Source organism: Rhinatrema bivittatum, chromosome 1 (assembly GCF_901001135.1).
Source record: "Rhinatrema bivittatum chromosome 1, aRhiBiv1.1, whole genome shotgun sequence".
In the NCBI taxonomy this organism is placed as follows: Eukaryota; Metazoa; Chordata; class Amphibia; order Gymnophiona; family Rhinatrematidae; genus Rhinatrema; species Rhinatrema bivittatum.
Window position 1 is genome coordinate 348,596,471 of NC_042615.1, and position 12,515 is coordinate 348,608,985.

Genomic DNA, 12,515 nt, shown 5'->3' on the forward strand with positions numbered 1-12,515 from the left:
GGGGGATGATCCGCGGGTGCTCCAACTGTTCAGGAGAGACGAGTTGGATCCTCTGATACCGCATGTGCTCACTGAGCTTGATCTTCCAGCTCTGCAGTTGGTGGCGGATCCACATCCGGGGGATCCTGTATTGTCCGGTCTTTGCACCCTTCCTAGGACCTTTCCTTTCCACCCGAGCCTTCTACAGCTCATGACTCTGGAATGGGATGAATTGGAAGCCACTTTACGCATTAGTAGGGCCATGGAGAAGCTCTATCCGCTCCCGGATGAGTTCTTGGAACTCCTTAAGGTTCCTAAAGTAGATGCAGCCGTATCGGCCATCGCCAAGCGCACACGATTCCGGTGACAGGCGGCACCGCCCTCAAGAATCTGTTATGGTTAATGGTATTTGGGTGGATCCTTGGACACTGTGGCAGCTGACCACATCCACGGGGGGCAGTCCTGTGAGGGACCACGGTGTCAGGCTAGACTCCGGACAGACAAACACAGATTTGAATCTTTTATTAAACAGTGTGAATGACCACCAGAGGTGGCAGTAGTGAGTAGTGGTTGTAGAGCCCGGCTGGGCGCATCTCACACAGAACGCTGGAACAGCGGATCCCCTGCAAGGCAGTGCTGTAGTGGAAAGAGGCTGAGAGTTATGAGCACACAATAAGATTAACATTCAGTCCCAATGTAGAAATAGGAGAAGCTCTGAGACAGGGAGAGCAGGCCCTCGAGGAGCGAGTACCTGATCCCTTAGAGCAGAGAGATTCGGTAGCGTTGTACTCATTTAGCAGTAACAGAGATTCCACTGGCACCGGAGCAGAGAGCAGGCCCTCGAGGAGCGAGTACTTGATTCCAGTGAAGCAGTACTGTGGAGAGAGATGGTTTCTGTACTCACTGATGGTAACTGTAAGTTAGTTCTTCCAAGTAGAAGGGTAGAGGTTGCAGGCAGCGACACAGGGAACATGGGCCCTCGAGGAGCGAGTACCAGTTTCCTGATAGCACCTGAAAGAAGCAAAGAGGCCCCCGAAGGGTAGTAAGAGTTCCAGATAATGCTGGAGAGGCAGAGTGAATCCCATCCGTACGAATCCTGTTGCTAACTCAACGAGCTAGCAAATACTGTAGGCAGATATACCCGGAAGACATGACGTCAGAACAGGGGGACGTCCCTGAGGTTCGCGCCAACGTAGAGTTAAAGATGAGGGTGGCATGCGCACGCGCGCCCTAGAGGTACCTTGAAGGAGAATGGCGGGAGGCAGCACCAAAGCCGGTCCGGGGACGCCAGAGAGAACGGCAAGCAGACGCCGAGGCGGCCATCAGTCCAAGGTGAGTGGGAGGAGCCGAGAGTAGAGAGAGGTAGGCGGGACGAAGCCATCTAAGACCGGATGCAACAGGATCTACAGGACAGGAAACTCGAGATTCTTCTTACAAGGATATTTGAGGTGTCAGCACTTGGCGTTAGGGCGGCCGTATGCAGTAGCCTCATGCAGAGAGCCACCCTTAGATGGCTACAGCAGCTGCTTACGGCCCAGGAACTTCCACCGGCAAAGGCGGAACAGGCGGACCGGATGGAAGCAGCTGTCGCTTATACGGCGGATGCTCTGTATGATCTCCTGAGAACCTCCTCTCACGATGTCATCCGCTGTGTCAGCAAGAAGATTGCTTTGGCTGTGCAGTTGGTTGGCTGGCATTTCTTCCAAGTCTCAGTTGGGATCTTTCCCATTTAAAGGGAAGCTCTTATTTGGAGACTATCTGGAAAATCTTATTAAGGACTTGGGGGATAACAAGGTTTACAAATTGCCGGAGGATAGACCCAAGTCTACTCGTCCCTTCAGCTCCTAGAGGGGTTGTTTCCGGGGCCAACGGTGTTTTCGGTCTAGTAGGGCCCCATCGTTTCCTCCTCGACAGGGGCCGTCGAGGTCCCATGCTTGGGCCCGTTCCTTTCGAAGCAGATGGCCTTCCCGAGATGGGGCCTCCCAAGGATTCTCTGCCAACAAATCTTCCCAATGAAGGCGTGCCGGCCCATTCCTCCGTTCCGGTGATCGGGGGTTGTCTCTCTCTCTTTCGAGAGGGATGGCTCAAAATCACATCAGATCAATGGGTCTTAAATATTATAGATAATGGTTACGCTTTAGCTTTTACTCGCCCACTGTGGGTCTTTTCTTGGTGTCTCCTTGCGGGTCTCGGGCAAAGCAGCAAGTAGTGCTTCAGACCTTGTGTCGTTTGAAGGATCTGGAAGCGATCATCCCAGTCCCGCCGGGTGAGTGTCGGACTGGCAGGTACTCCATTTACTTTGTAGTTCCCAAGAAGGAGGGCTCCTTCTGTCTGATCCTGGACTTGAAGAAAGTCAACAGGGCGCTTCGGGTTCTGCGTTTTCGCCTGGAAATCTTGAGGTCCGTCATTGCGGCCGTTCACAAAGGCAAATGTTTGGCCTCTTTAGATCTGACAGAGGCATACCTGCATATCGGCATCCAGGAACATCATCAAAGGTTTCTACGGTTCATGGTGCTGGGCGAGCATTATCAGTTTAAAGTACTTCCGTTCGATCTGGCGACAGTGCGACGCGTATTCACCAAGGTAATGGTGGTGGTAGTAGCATCTCTTCGGTGAGAGGGGATTCTGGTTCATCCCTATTTTGACGACTGGCTGGTTCAGGCGAAATAGGAACACCTTTGCAGACAGGCAGTTCAGTCGGTGTTGCTGCGTCTTCAGTCGCTTGGCTGGGTTGTCAATTTCCCCAAGAGTCAGCTGGTTCTGACTCAAGTGTTGGATTTTCTGGGATCCAGTTTCGACACAGGGGTATGTTAGGTTTTCCTCCCCATGGAAAGGATGACCAAGCTCATGACTCAGGTTCGCCGTCTGTTAGCCTTCCCCTTGCCCAAAGTTTGGGACTACTTTCAGGTTCTTGGTTCTATGGCTTCTACTCTGGAGTTGGTTCCCTGGGCGTTCGCTCATATGAGACCTTTGCAGAGAGCGTTACTTTCCCGCTGGGATCCCAAGTCCGAAGAGTTTCACCTCCGCTTACCTCTCCTGGATCCAGCCAGGAGCAACCTTGAATGGTGGCTGGTCCCAGAGCGCTTACAGCTGGGGATGGACTTGGAAACTCCACAGTGGCTGATTGTGACAACGGATGCCAGTCTCTCCGGTCGGGGGGCAGTTTGTCAGTCGCGATTGGCCCAAGGACAGTGGTCAACTTAGGAGTCCAAGTGGTCCATCAATCGTTTAGAAACCAGAGTGGTTCGTCTAGCGTTGCACAGCTTCCTTCCCCTTCTCCGCCATTAGTCAGTAAGGGTCCTCTCAGACAATGCCACTACTGTGGCGTACATCAACAGACAAGGAGGAACAAAGAGTTGACCGGTGGCCGCCAAAGCGGACAAGCTCATGGTCTGGGCGGAACACAATCTGGTTAGTCTAGCGGCATCTCACATAGCCGGGGTGGACAATGTCCAGGCAGCCTTTCTCAGTTGTCAGCAGCTCGACCTCGGAGAGTGGGAGCTGTTAGAGGAGGCGATGCATCTCCTGACCCAGAGGTGGGGAATCCCCCATCTGGACTTAATGGCAACGCGACTGAACGTAAAGGTGGCTCAGTTCTTCAGTTGCAGGAGGGAGCATGGGGTGGAAGGAGTAGATGCCCTGGTCCTTCCGTGGCCCCGCAACATTCTTCTCTTTGTGTTTCCTCCTGGCCACTGGTGGGCAAGGTCCTGAGGCGGATAAAGTCTCACCAGGGGTCAGTAATTCTCTTAGCGCCAGAATGGCCCCGGAGGCCATAGTTCATAGACCTGATAAACTTGGCAGTAGATGGACCCTTGCGGCTCGGTCACCTTCCAAATCTTCTTCATCAGGGTCCAGTATTTTTCGATTAGGCGGATCGCTTTTGTCTAGCGGCTTGGCTTATGAGAGGAGACAGCTGAGAAAAAAAGGGTATCCAGATGCGGTGATTTCTACTCTGCTCCGCGCACGAAAGACCTCCACTTTGCTAACTTATGTAAGGGTTTGGAAGGTTTTTGATTCCTGGTGCAGAGGGTTGAAGGTGTCCCTGCGTAAGGCCATGGAGGTGCATATTCTCACCTTCTTACAGGAAGACTTGAAGAAAGGTTTGGCCTACAGTTCGCTTCGTGTTCAGGTGGCGGTTCCGGGCTGTTTACGAGGTAAAGTTGACGGTGCTTCCCTTGCGGGGCATCCGGATGTAGCACGCTTTCTGAAGGGGGCCAAGCATTTACACCCGCCGGTGCATCCAGTATGTCCTTCGTGGAGTTTGAACCTGGTTCTACAAGCGCTGTGTGGTCTGCCTTTTAAGCCTCTCAAGCGGGCTACGTTGAAGGATCTGACACTCAAAGCGGTGTTTCTCGTGGCTATCTGTTTCTCCTCAGGAGATTTGCCGATCAGCTACTTGGAAATCTTTACATGCCTTTGCTAGGCATTACCGCTTGAACGTCCGAGCTCTGGAGGTCGAGTGTTTTGGTAGCGGAGTGCTTCGAGCGGCACTTTCCAGGTCCCACCCCAGTTAAGGCAGCTTGGGTAAGTCCCAGCAGTCTGGACTGATCCGGGTATGTACAGGGAAAGGAAAATTGGTTCTTACCTGCTAATTTTCGTTCCTGTAGTACCAAGGATCAGTCCAGACGCCCACCCAGGTGTTCTGGTAAGTCCGCTCGATTTCTTTACTTATCTTCCTACACAGGGGATTTGGAGTCTGCACAAGGTGTTTGAAGACTATGCCCAGCTTCATATAGGTAAGAACGAAAGAGAAATGGAAGAATATCTACTCCTTGCATGTACATAGTTGAACAGGTTGGGACCAATTATTGTAAGTTCTTTTGGTCTAGTCATTGGCTGTTAAATTGTTTTTTCATTCTACTTTGATATTGATTATACTGAAGGATCGCAGGTGGCACCCTGGGTTATCAGGGGGTGCCTTTCAGTTTTTTCTCTGACTCAATCTGCTGGAAGGGAGGCATAACCCAGCAGTCTGGACTGATCTGTGGTACTACAGGAATGAAAATTAGCAGGTAAGAACCAATTTTCCTTTTTACTCTCTCCAAAAGTACAAAGACCAGTGGACACACAATGAAGTTACTGGGGAATACATTTAAAACTAATAAGAAAAAATATTTTTTTACTCAACATGTAATTAAGCTCTGGAATTCATTGCCAGAGGATGTGGTGAAAGCTATTAGTATAGCTGCATTTAAAAAAGGCTTGAACAGGTTCCTGGAGGAAAGGTCCGTAAATAATTATTAAGGGAGAGTTCCAGAAATCCACTGCTTATTCTTGGGATAAGCAGCTTGGAATCTATCTATCCCTTGGGATCCTGCCAGGTACTTGTGACCTGGCTTAGCCACTGTTGGAAACAGGATACTTGAATGACCCTTGGTCTGACCTAGTATGGCAAGCCTTATGTTCTTATGACAAACAAAAAACACTGAAGTCCCAATTCTCCGAGGAACCACATCTTCAGCCTTCTCCTCAAGATGTGTCCTAGAGGCCCTGTTAAGTAACTGTCTCATAGTAGTTTCCCAAAAAAAAAAAAAAAAAAAACCCATGCAAAAGTATGCAAAAACGAGGCAGAAATATGAACCGCAAACTTTGGGGTAGATGTTCAAAGATTTGTGCGCGTCCAAGTGCACGCACTACCCAGACCGCACACATGGATGCCCGATTTTATAACATGCGCGTGCAGGTGCGCGCATGTTATAAAATCAGGGTTCGGTGGGCGCAATGGGGTGCACACTTGTGCATCCTGCGCGCGCTGACACCCGCGGCCTTCCTCAGTTCCCTTCCAGTCCGCTCCAATTTCGGAGCGGACTGGGAGGGAACTTCCCAACCCCCTCACTAACCTTCCTTCCCCTTCCCCTAACCTAGCCTCCCCCCCCCCCCCCCCCCCCCCAAATCTTTATTTTACCTTTTGCACCTGCCTTGGGGCACGCGCTGGCACCCTGCCAACACGCGATCCCCCGGCACAGTGGCAAATGGCGGGGAGGGGCAGGGCCTCTAGCCCTGCCCCTCCCCGCCCCTTTCCTGAGGCCCTGGGACTTACACGCGTAACTAGGCCTTTGAAAACTGGCCCGATGCGCGTAAGGCCGGTCATGCACATAAATCCCCGAAAATCTACCTCTATATCAACCAGCAACCATGTGACCAATGGTCTTTTGGTGGGGATAGCGAAACCAGCAGAAAAGGGAAAAAAAATCAAAAAAGGACAGTGCTCTTCGTCCTACAATAAGTCTCCCAAGTAACCAGTAGTACATGCAAGTGAGGAGAAGTGAAAAAAAAAAAACATGGCCAGATTCAGCAGGCTTAAATGGGCTGTTTATCAAAGAAATCCCCCAACAGGTCAAGCCAAGTTAGAAATCAGGCATGAAACCACATGGTGAGGTCAAAGAAAACAAACAAAAAAAAAAGTATTGAAAAGATAACCCCCCACCTGAGTGCAGCAAACCCAGTCAACTGAGTGATAAAAGAAGTGGTGTTAAGCTGGCCTTCTGTAAATTCCATTGTTAATCGTTCGTGCACCCAACCAGTTCACAGAGTCCAAGTAGGCTTGCGCTTGATCTTTAGTGGACAAAATCAGTCTTTCCGTTTGCAAACACAAATCTTTGCAGGATATTATAGGGAGAATTTTACTTCCTTGCGATAGAGAATTGTGCAGTTCGGCGCCATTTTGCGCCTCACTTCAGAAACTTTCATGGAAAATAGTTAAATAACAATAAAGATTTACCTTTGCGTTTTTGAAATGCTTGCATTATTTTAACTTTATCCACAAAGTTCACAGTTCGTGCAATTACTGGCGGAGGTCAAGTGTCGCCATCTCTATCTCCAATCCCTATGAGCCCTCTCAATAACAATGGACTCTGTTTCCAAGGACAAGCCCAGCGCCTCTGGAAGCCATATTTGAAATAATGCATGAGATCAGCATCAAGAACAGACTACAAGATCTTTGACACAAATATTATTCCTGTGTGTCCTGTTCTCTTGATCTTAGAGTCTATCCAGAAGTGCTGCATTCCCCTTCTTCAGGGCCATCATTTGCCCCGTTAGTTGGTCAGATACAAACTCTGCGCAGCAAACCTGTTGTCGAGTTTAGATATTTTTGTAGCCTGCGTACCATTTTTTTCTGACATTTCCTCCGTCGCTGATTGTAGCTTACTCAGCTGATCAGTCAAAGCAGCCATAATGTTTTGTGAAATATCTCTTATGAAATCCTCTTTAAGGTTTTGCAAGGATTGCTCGGTCATAGTCGCCATCTTAGAGTCAGGAGGAATAAACTTCTCCTTATTCTTATTTTTATCTTTCTCTTTCAGTACCCACACTGATCGCGTCGACATTCCAACCAGCACAGCCTGTAGAGCACAAAGTACTCACTCGTGTGCTATTTTAGAACCTGAATCTTTCACCAAGGCAGGCAGGAGACATAAAAAATAAGCAAGCCCTTGCGGAGCTCCCCTTACCTGCGACTTCTCAGATGGCCAGCATAACCAGAAGTCCCATACATAGTATTTTATTAACTGTGAAGCGCCTGCATTAATCTCTGCATGTCCACTTAAGTGTGCAAATGCTGTATTGCGGATAGGTTTGCAAGTTGGACTTCCTATGTATATCAGTCTGGTTTAAAAGCCAAATATAGTGCAGAAGCTGCAATAGTGTCTTTCTTAGATAATGTTTATAGGGGTTTGGATTATGAGAGCAGTGCAGTAATGACTTTTATTTGACTTGCTGACTGCCTTCTACACTATAAGCCATGACTTATTGATTGTACCGCTGAAGGTGGTTACCTGTCAGACCAATTTTTAAATGGCTTGCCTTTTTTTTTTTTTTTTTTTTTAGTGGACGATCTCAAAAAGTTAAGCTAGCATTGCTCTTTGCTCTGCAACTTCTCATGTAGGATCCTGTGTTGCTTCTGTTTTAATTTAACATTGATGCTGAACTGCTATGCAATGAGCTTACAGTACTATTTGTTTTCAGATGATGTGCACTTGTGACTTCCTTATATGAGGGGGGGGGGGGGGGGAAGGAGGGCTAGAGGAGTTAAACTGTAACATGTAACAGCAGTTGTTTCTTGGTTCACAGAGCATAAACTTGAACTAAATGCCAACAAGATTGAAGTCTTACGGATTGGAAATTTAGGCCCACATCCTGATTTTAAGTGTTCATTAGATGATGAATTTTACCATTACAGCAGAAAGTGAGGAATTCAGGGGTCTAATTTGACTTGAGGATGTGCTCATTTCCTTGATCATCAGTTCCTGTTATTGGCCACCTTGAAGTCATTCGCAACTTTGTTCGGTGTTGCCGCCATCAGATTTACCTTCACTGTAGAATAGACTACTATAATGCAGTCTGTATTGATCGCTGAAAAGATTACAGTTGTTACAGAATACAGCTGCAAGGATTCTTGAAGAGTTGAAATCCAAGGGATCATGTTTCTCCCTTGCTTAAAAGCCTGCACTGGCTCCCTATAGAATACCAGTTGAGATTTTAAGATTTTGCTATTGATTTTTTAAAAAGTTAGACTGGACCAAGGCTTTGTCTGTCTCACAGACTAGAATGATTAGCTAAGAGAGATCCATCTCCAGCAGGACTACCTTCACTTTAAGAAAACTCTTAAAAACCTGGCTTTTTACAAGCATTCTGTTGAAATTATGTTGGTTAACTATTCGATTTGTATTTCTTTTGCAAGGCTGAGATGAAGTTATTTTTTTTGGCTGTGGTTTATTCATTAAATTAAATTTGGGTAGCTTATTGATTTTTTTTGCATTGTTATAAATGCAGTGTTCTGTGGATTACTTATGGTTTTAAATATTATTAGGCGCTGTCATATTTTACCTGTTGGCAATAATATTAAGGCTGGATGTTATTGTATTATATAGCATCAGCATTCGTTTTATTATTGGACAAATTTGAATGCTATAATGCCGACTTGTATCTGTGTAGATTTTTACTGTGTTGTAAATTGCCATGAGCCTTTTTGAGTACAACCAGCAATAAATGCAAATATAAATATACTTAAAAGATTTATATTCTGCCTTTGCAGAAAACCCCCCGAAAATAGCAGATTACAATGTAAAACATAAAAAGAACAGTAAGTAAAGTGGGTTCATGTGATACCCATTGTCTGTCTGCATATGCAGGGAAGTTAGAATTCTCTAAGACCTTTCCCATAAGTTCAGAATGTGGGAGCCCGCTGATAAATTAGCCTTTGTTCCAGATTAAAGTTGTGATGGCTGCCCTTGTGTTTGCAAGCTCTAGATCTCTAAATTGGTATATTTACCCAATCCTGAACTTTCATTGTATTAAAGGGGGGGGGGGGGGGGGGGGGAAATCCAAATGTGTGATTCTTTCCTTTTTCAAATTTGAAAGATTAGGAAAAGAGAGAGTTGCATCTTCCAATCAGCTGGCTCCCGCTGCATAGAGCTATTCAGGGGTCAGTCTTCCAGCTTTTGCTGCACCTTAGAAGTAGCGATAAGCATGGACTGCTTTGCTTCAGAGTGGCTGCAGACCCATGGGTGAAGCAGTTGAAGCACAGCCCCTCTCTGTGCAGAATTCAAGAATCTGCAGAATGAACGCTTGACTAAAGTGTCCAGTTAATTGATCCATTTTCATTTTCTTTCAGACATACAGAAGCATGTGCCGTGCTATCAGCTTTTCAGGTTAGTATTTTAGCAGTGTGTGGATGATGGGGTTATTTAAGATGAGTAGAACCTGCAGCTGGGCAAGGATGAGATATAGCAGCAATAGTTGCTAGATTCCTTGAATACTAGCTTGCCTTCTGCTTGCTCTGCTGCTTCATTTTTTTGGGGGGCAGGTTTATTCTAAAGTCTATAAACGTTTTACTCCTTCAAGTTTAATTTTTCGTGAATATATGTTTTCTGGGTAAGACTTGCAGTGTTTTACAGCAAAGACTAGAAAATTCTGTGCCATGGGTTTTGGGAAGTATTAAAACTAAACAAAATATATAATCAAAATTATATTAACTACATTGATAAAAATAACAAACCATAATATAAATAAAACCAAATAAAAATATATTAGAAAAGGTAAGAGACACCTACTAGGTAGCAGGAGACAATAAACTCTGAGGGCAGAAATTAAATGCACTGGGCCTTCTCCATGAAAGGCTTTAAATACAAGGCAAGGAATCTTGAAATGTACCATCCAAAAGACTGGTAGCCAATGTAAATCTTGTAATGTAGAGGCGCTATGTTCATATGGACAGGACCCAGTAACTAGCTGGGATATTGCATTTTGTACAAGATGAAGCCCAGAAGCAGGCAAGCCCCTATAAGCGGCATTATAATAGTCAATGTGGGGGAAAAATGAGGATTTGAACCACAGATCTAAATCATTGGATGGAAACAATGGTTTCAACTTATAAAAGGCAGTTTTGGTAATTGATTTTATTTGTGCCTTCACAGAAAGATCAGTCAAACACAGTTCCTAGGTGTCGAAGCTCAGTTTGAACTGGTATAGTCACATCATCCTGGGAAAAACTGGAAGTCCCACCAGAACTGGGAGCTGGCTAAGTTATAAAGATTTGGGTTTGTTTAGGTTCAGTGCTAATTTATTTTCCGTCAATAAGCAGGATTGAATTAGACATGATCTGTGGGTGATGTCATCCAGGGTCACTGAATGGGATTGTCTCTCCAAGCTAGTAGAGTTTTGAGCTCTACAGAGCATGTGCAGATATTCCCAATGAATCTCCTCAATCTGTTTTCGTCCAAGCTTCGCACAGATGGTTTTGCTTGATCTCGCCTGATAATTTCTCCTTAGTAAAAAAAAACCAAAAAAAACCCTTATCGCTAGACTTTAGTGACCCACAACAGCACTTTTCAGTCCTACTCTTTAAAAATAAATAAATAAGTGTACAGAAGAAAAACTCTCTCTTCTTCTGAGAATAGTGAAGAAATCTACCAGTGACTTCAAGGCCTGCCTCTGTGGCTGGATTATGCCAAAAATGGATGCCACAACCTTTGCTACCGATGCTTGAGACCAGAACAAGACCAACCAAACTTCTTGTATGGATGGATGTCTCCCAGGTCCCAGAGATTCAGAGCAGCAAAAATACCTAGTCTGAGAGCCAGTAGCAAAAGTAGGTCTTGTTCAAGAAGTCACAGCATAGAGTCCAAGGCTGTATCTTCTAGCAGAGAAGATCCAGATTGGGGAGCCCCTCATCCATCGAGTCCAAAGTGACTACGATAGTCGGAGTTGGTAACAGGGTATGGCAGGGGTCAGGAACCTTTTTGGCTGAGAGAGCCATAAACGCCACATATTTTAAAATGTAATTCCATGAGAGCCATACAATATGTTTAAAACTAAATACAAGTAAATGTGTGCATTTTATGTAAGATCACACTTTTAAAGTACAATAAGTCACTGAAAATATTACACCAGGCCTTAAGACACCAATACATCTCCTATTAGGAAAACGGACCAAGTCAGGCTGCTATAGAGTCCTACACAGAAACTACACGCCAGCAGAAAACCTCACCTGAATCACGTGCTGTCCCTCACCTAACATAGAATAAAGAGACCAAAACGCATAACAAGAAGCATGCAGAAAAAAATGAATTGGAAACTGCAACAAGCCAGAGTCTCTGTATGCAGTGTAACAAAGGAAAAAAGAAACATCACCCATCCTTATAAAACAAATCAAGAAATATAAAATCATCAGCAGTAAAACTGTACTAACAAAAAGAACATATTTCGAAACAGCTGATGAGTGGAATATCCAATAATTAAAAACTCATATAAACATTTCCAGATACCAACAAAATATTTCAAAATAGCAGACACAAAGACCCAGTAATGAAAAATAATAAGGATACAAAAATTTTTTTGCTCTGCATACCTGGGAACGTTTGATATCCAGGTGCCCTGAGATTGTTCTGAATTAGCAGGAGGCGGGGTGGTTTGCTTGGAACTTTCTCCTCTCTCTCAGTCACATACCAGCGCTCTCTCTCACACTGGCTCTCAATGACACACCTATACACACATGCTCTCAGTACTCACATATACACATGTTTTTTCTCTCTCACTTATATAGGCTCTTAATTACACATTTACACACATGCTGTCTATCTTTTCACGCTTACACACACACACAGGCTTTCAATCACACACATACATGCTGTCTTTTTCTCTCACACACAGACTCATTCACATGCTTACAAACATGTCCTCTCTTTCTCTCATTTACACACAGGCTCTCAATCACATACTCACATGCTCCCTCACCTAAATCAGCTCTCAATCACACACAGACACACATGGTCTCTCTCTCTCATTTAAACACAGGTTCTCAATCACATACTCACATGCTCCATCACCTAAACCAGCTCTCAATCACACAGACACACATGATCTCTCTCTTACTTATACACACCGGCTCTTAATCATACATACACATGATTTCTCTCACACACAAAGGATCTCAATCATACACACATACTCTTTCACACAAACAGGTTTTCAATCACAAACTTACACATACAGGTTCTCAATGGTAAACTTACATTCATGCTCTCTGTCTCACAGAC

The 12,515-nt window shown here is 45.3% G+C and overlaps 1 protein-coding gene across 6 annotated transcripts in view; it reads left to right on the forward strand.

Annotated features, from left to right (window-relative positions):
* The window catches only part of ABRAXAS1 (abraxas 1, BRCA1 A complex subunit), a 98,355-nt gene that overhangs the window by 32,534 nt on the left and 53,306 nt on the right, over nucleotides 1–12,515 (forward strand). For all 6 annotated transcript variants that reach the window (XM_029599423.1, XM_029599442.1, XM_029599433.1 and 3 more), the window contains one exon: nucleotides 9,593–9,629. In XM_029599423.1, the coding sequence (XP_029455283.1) occupies nucleotides 9,593–9,629 (37 nt within the window). The remainder of the gene's footprint in view (nucleotides 1–9,592; nucleotides 9,630–12,515) is intronic.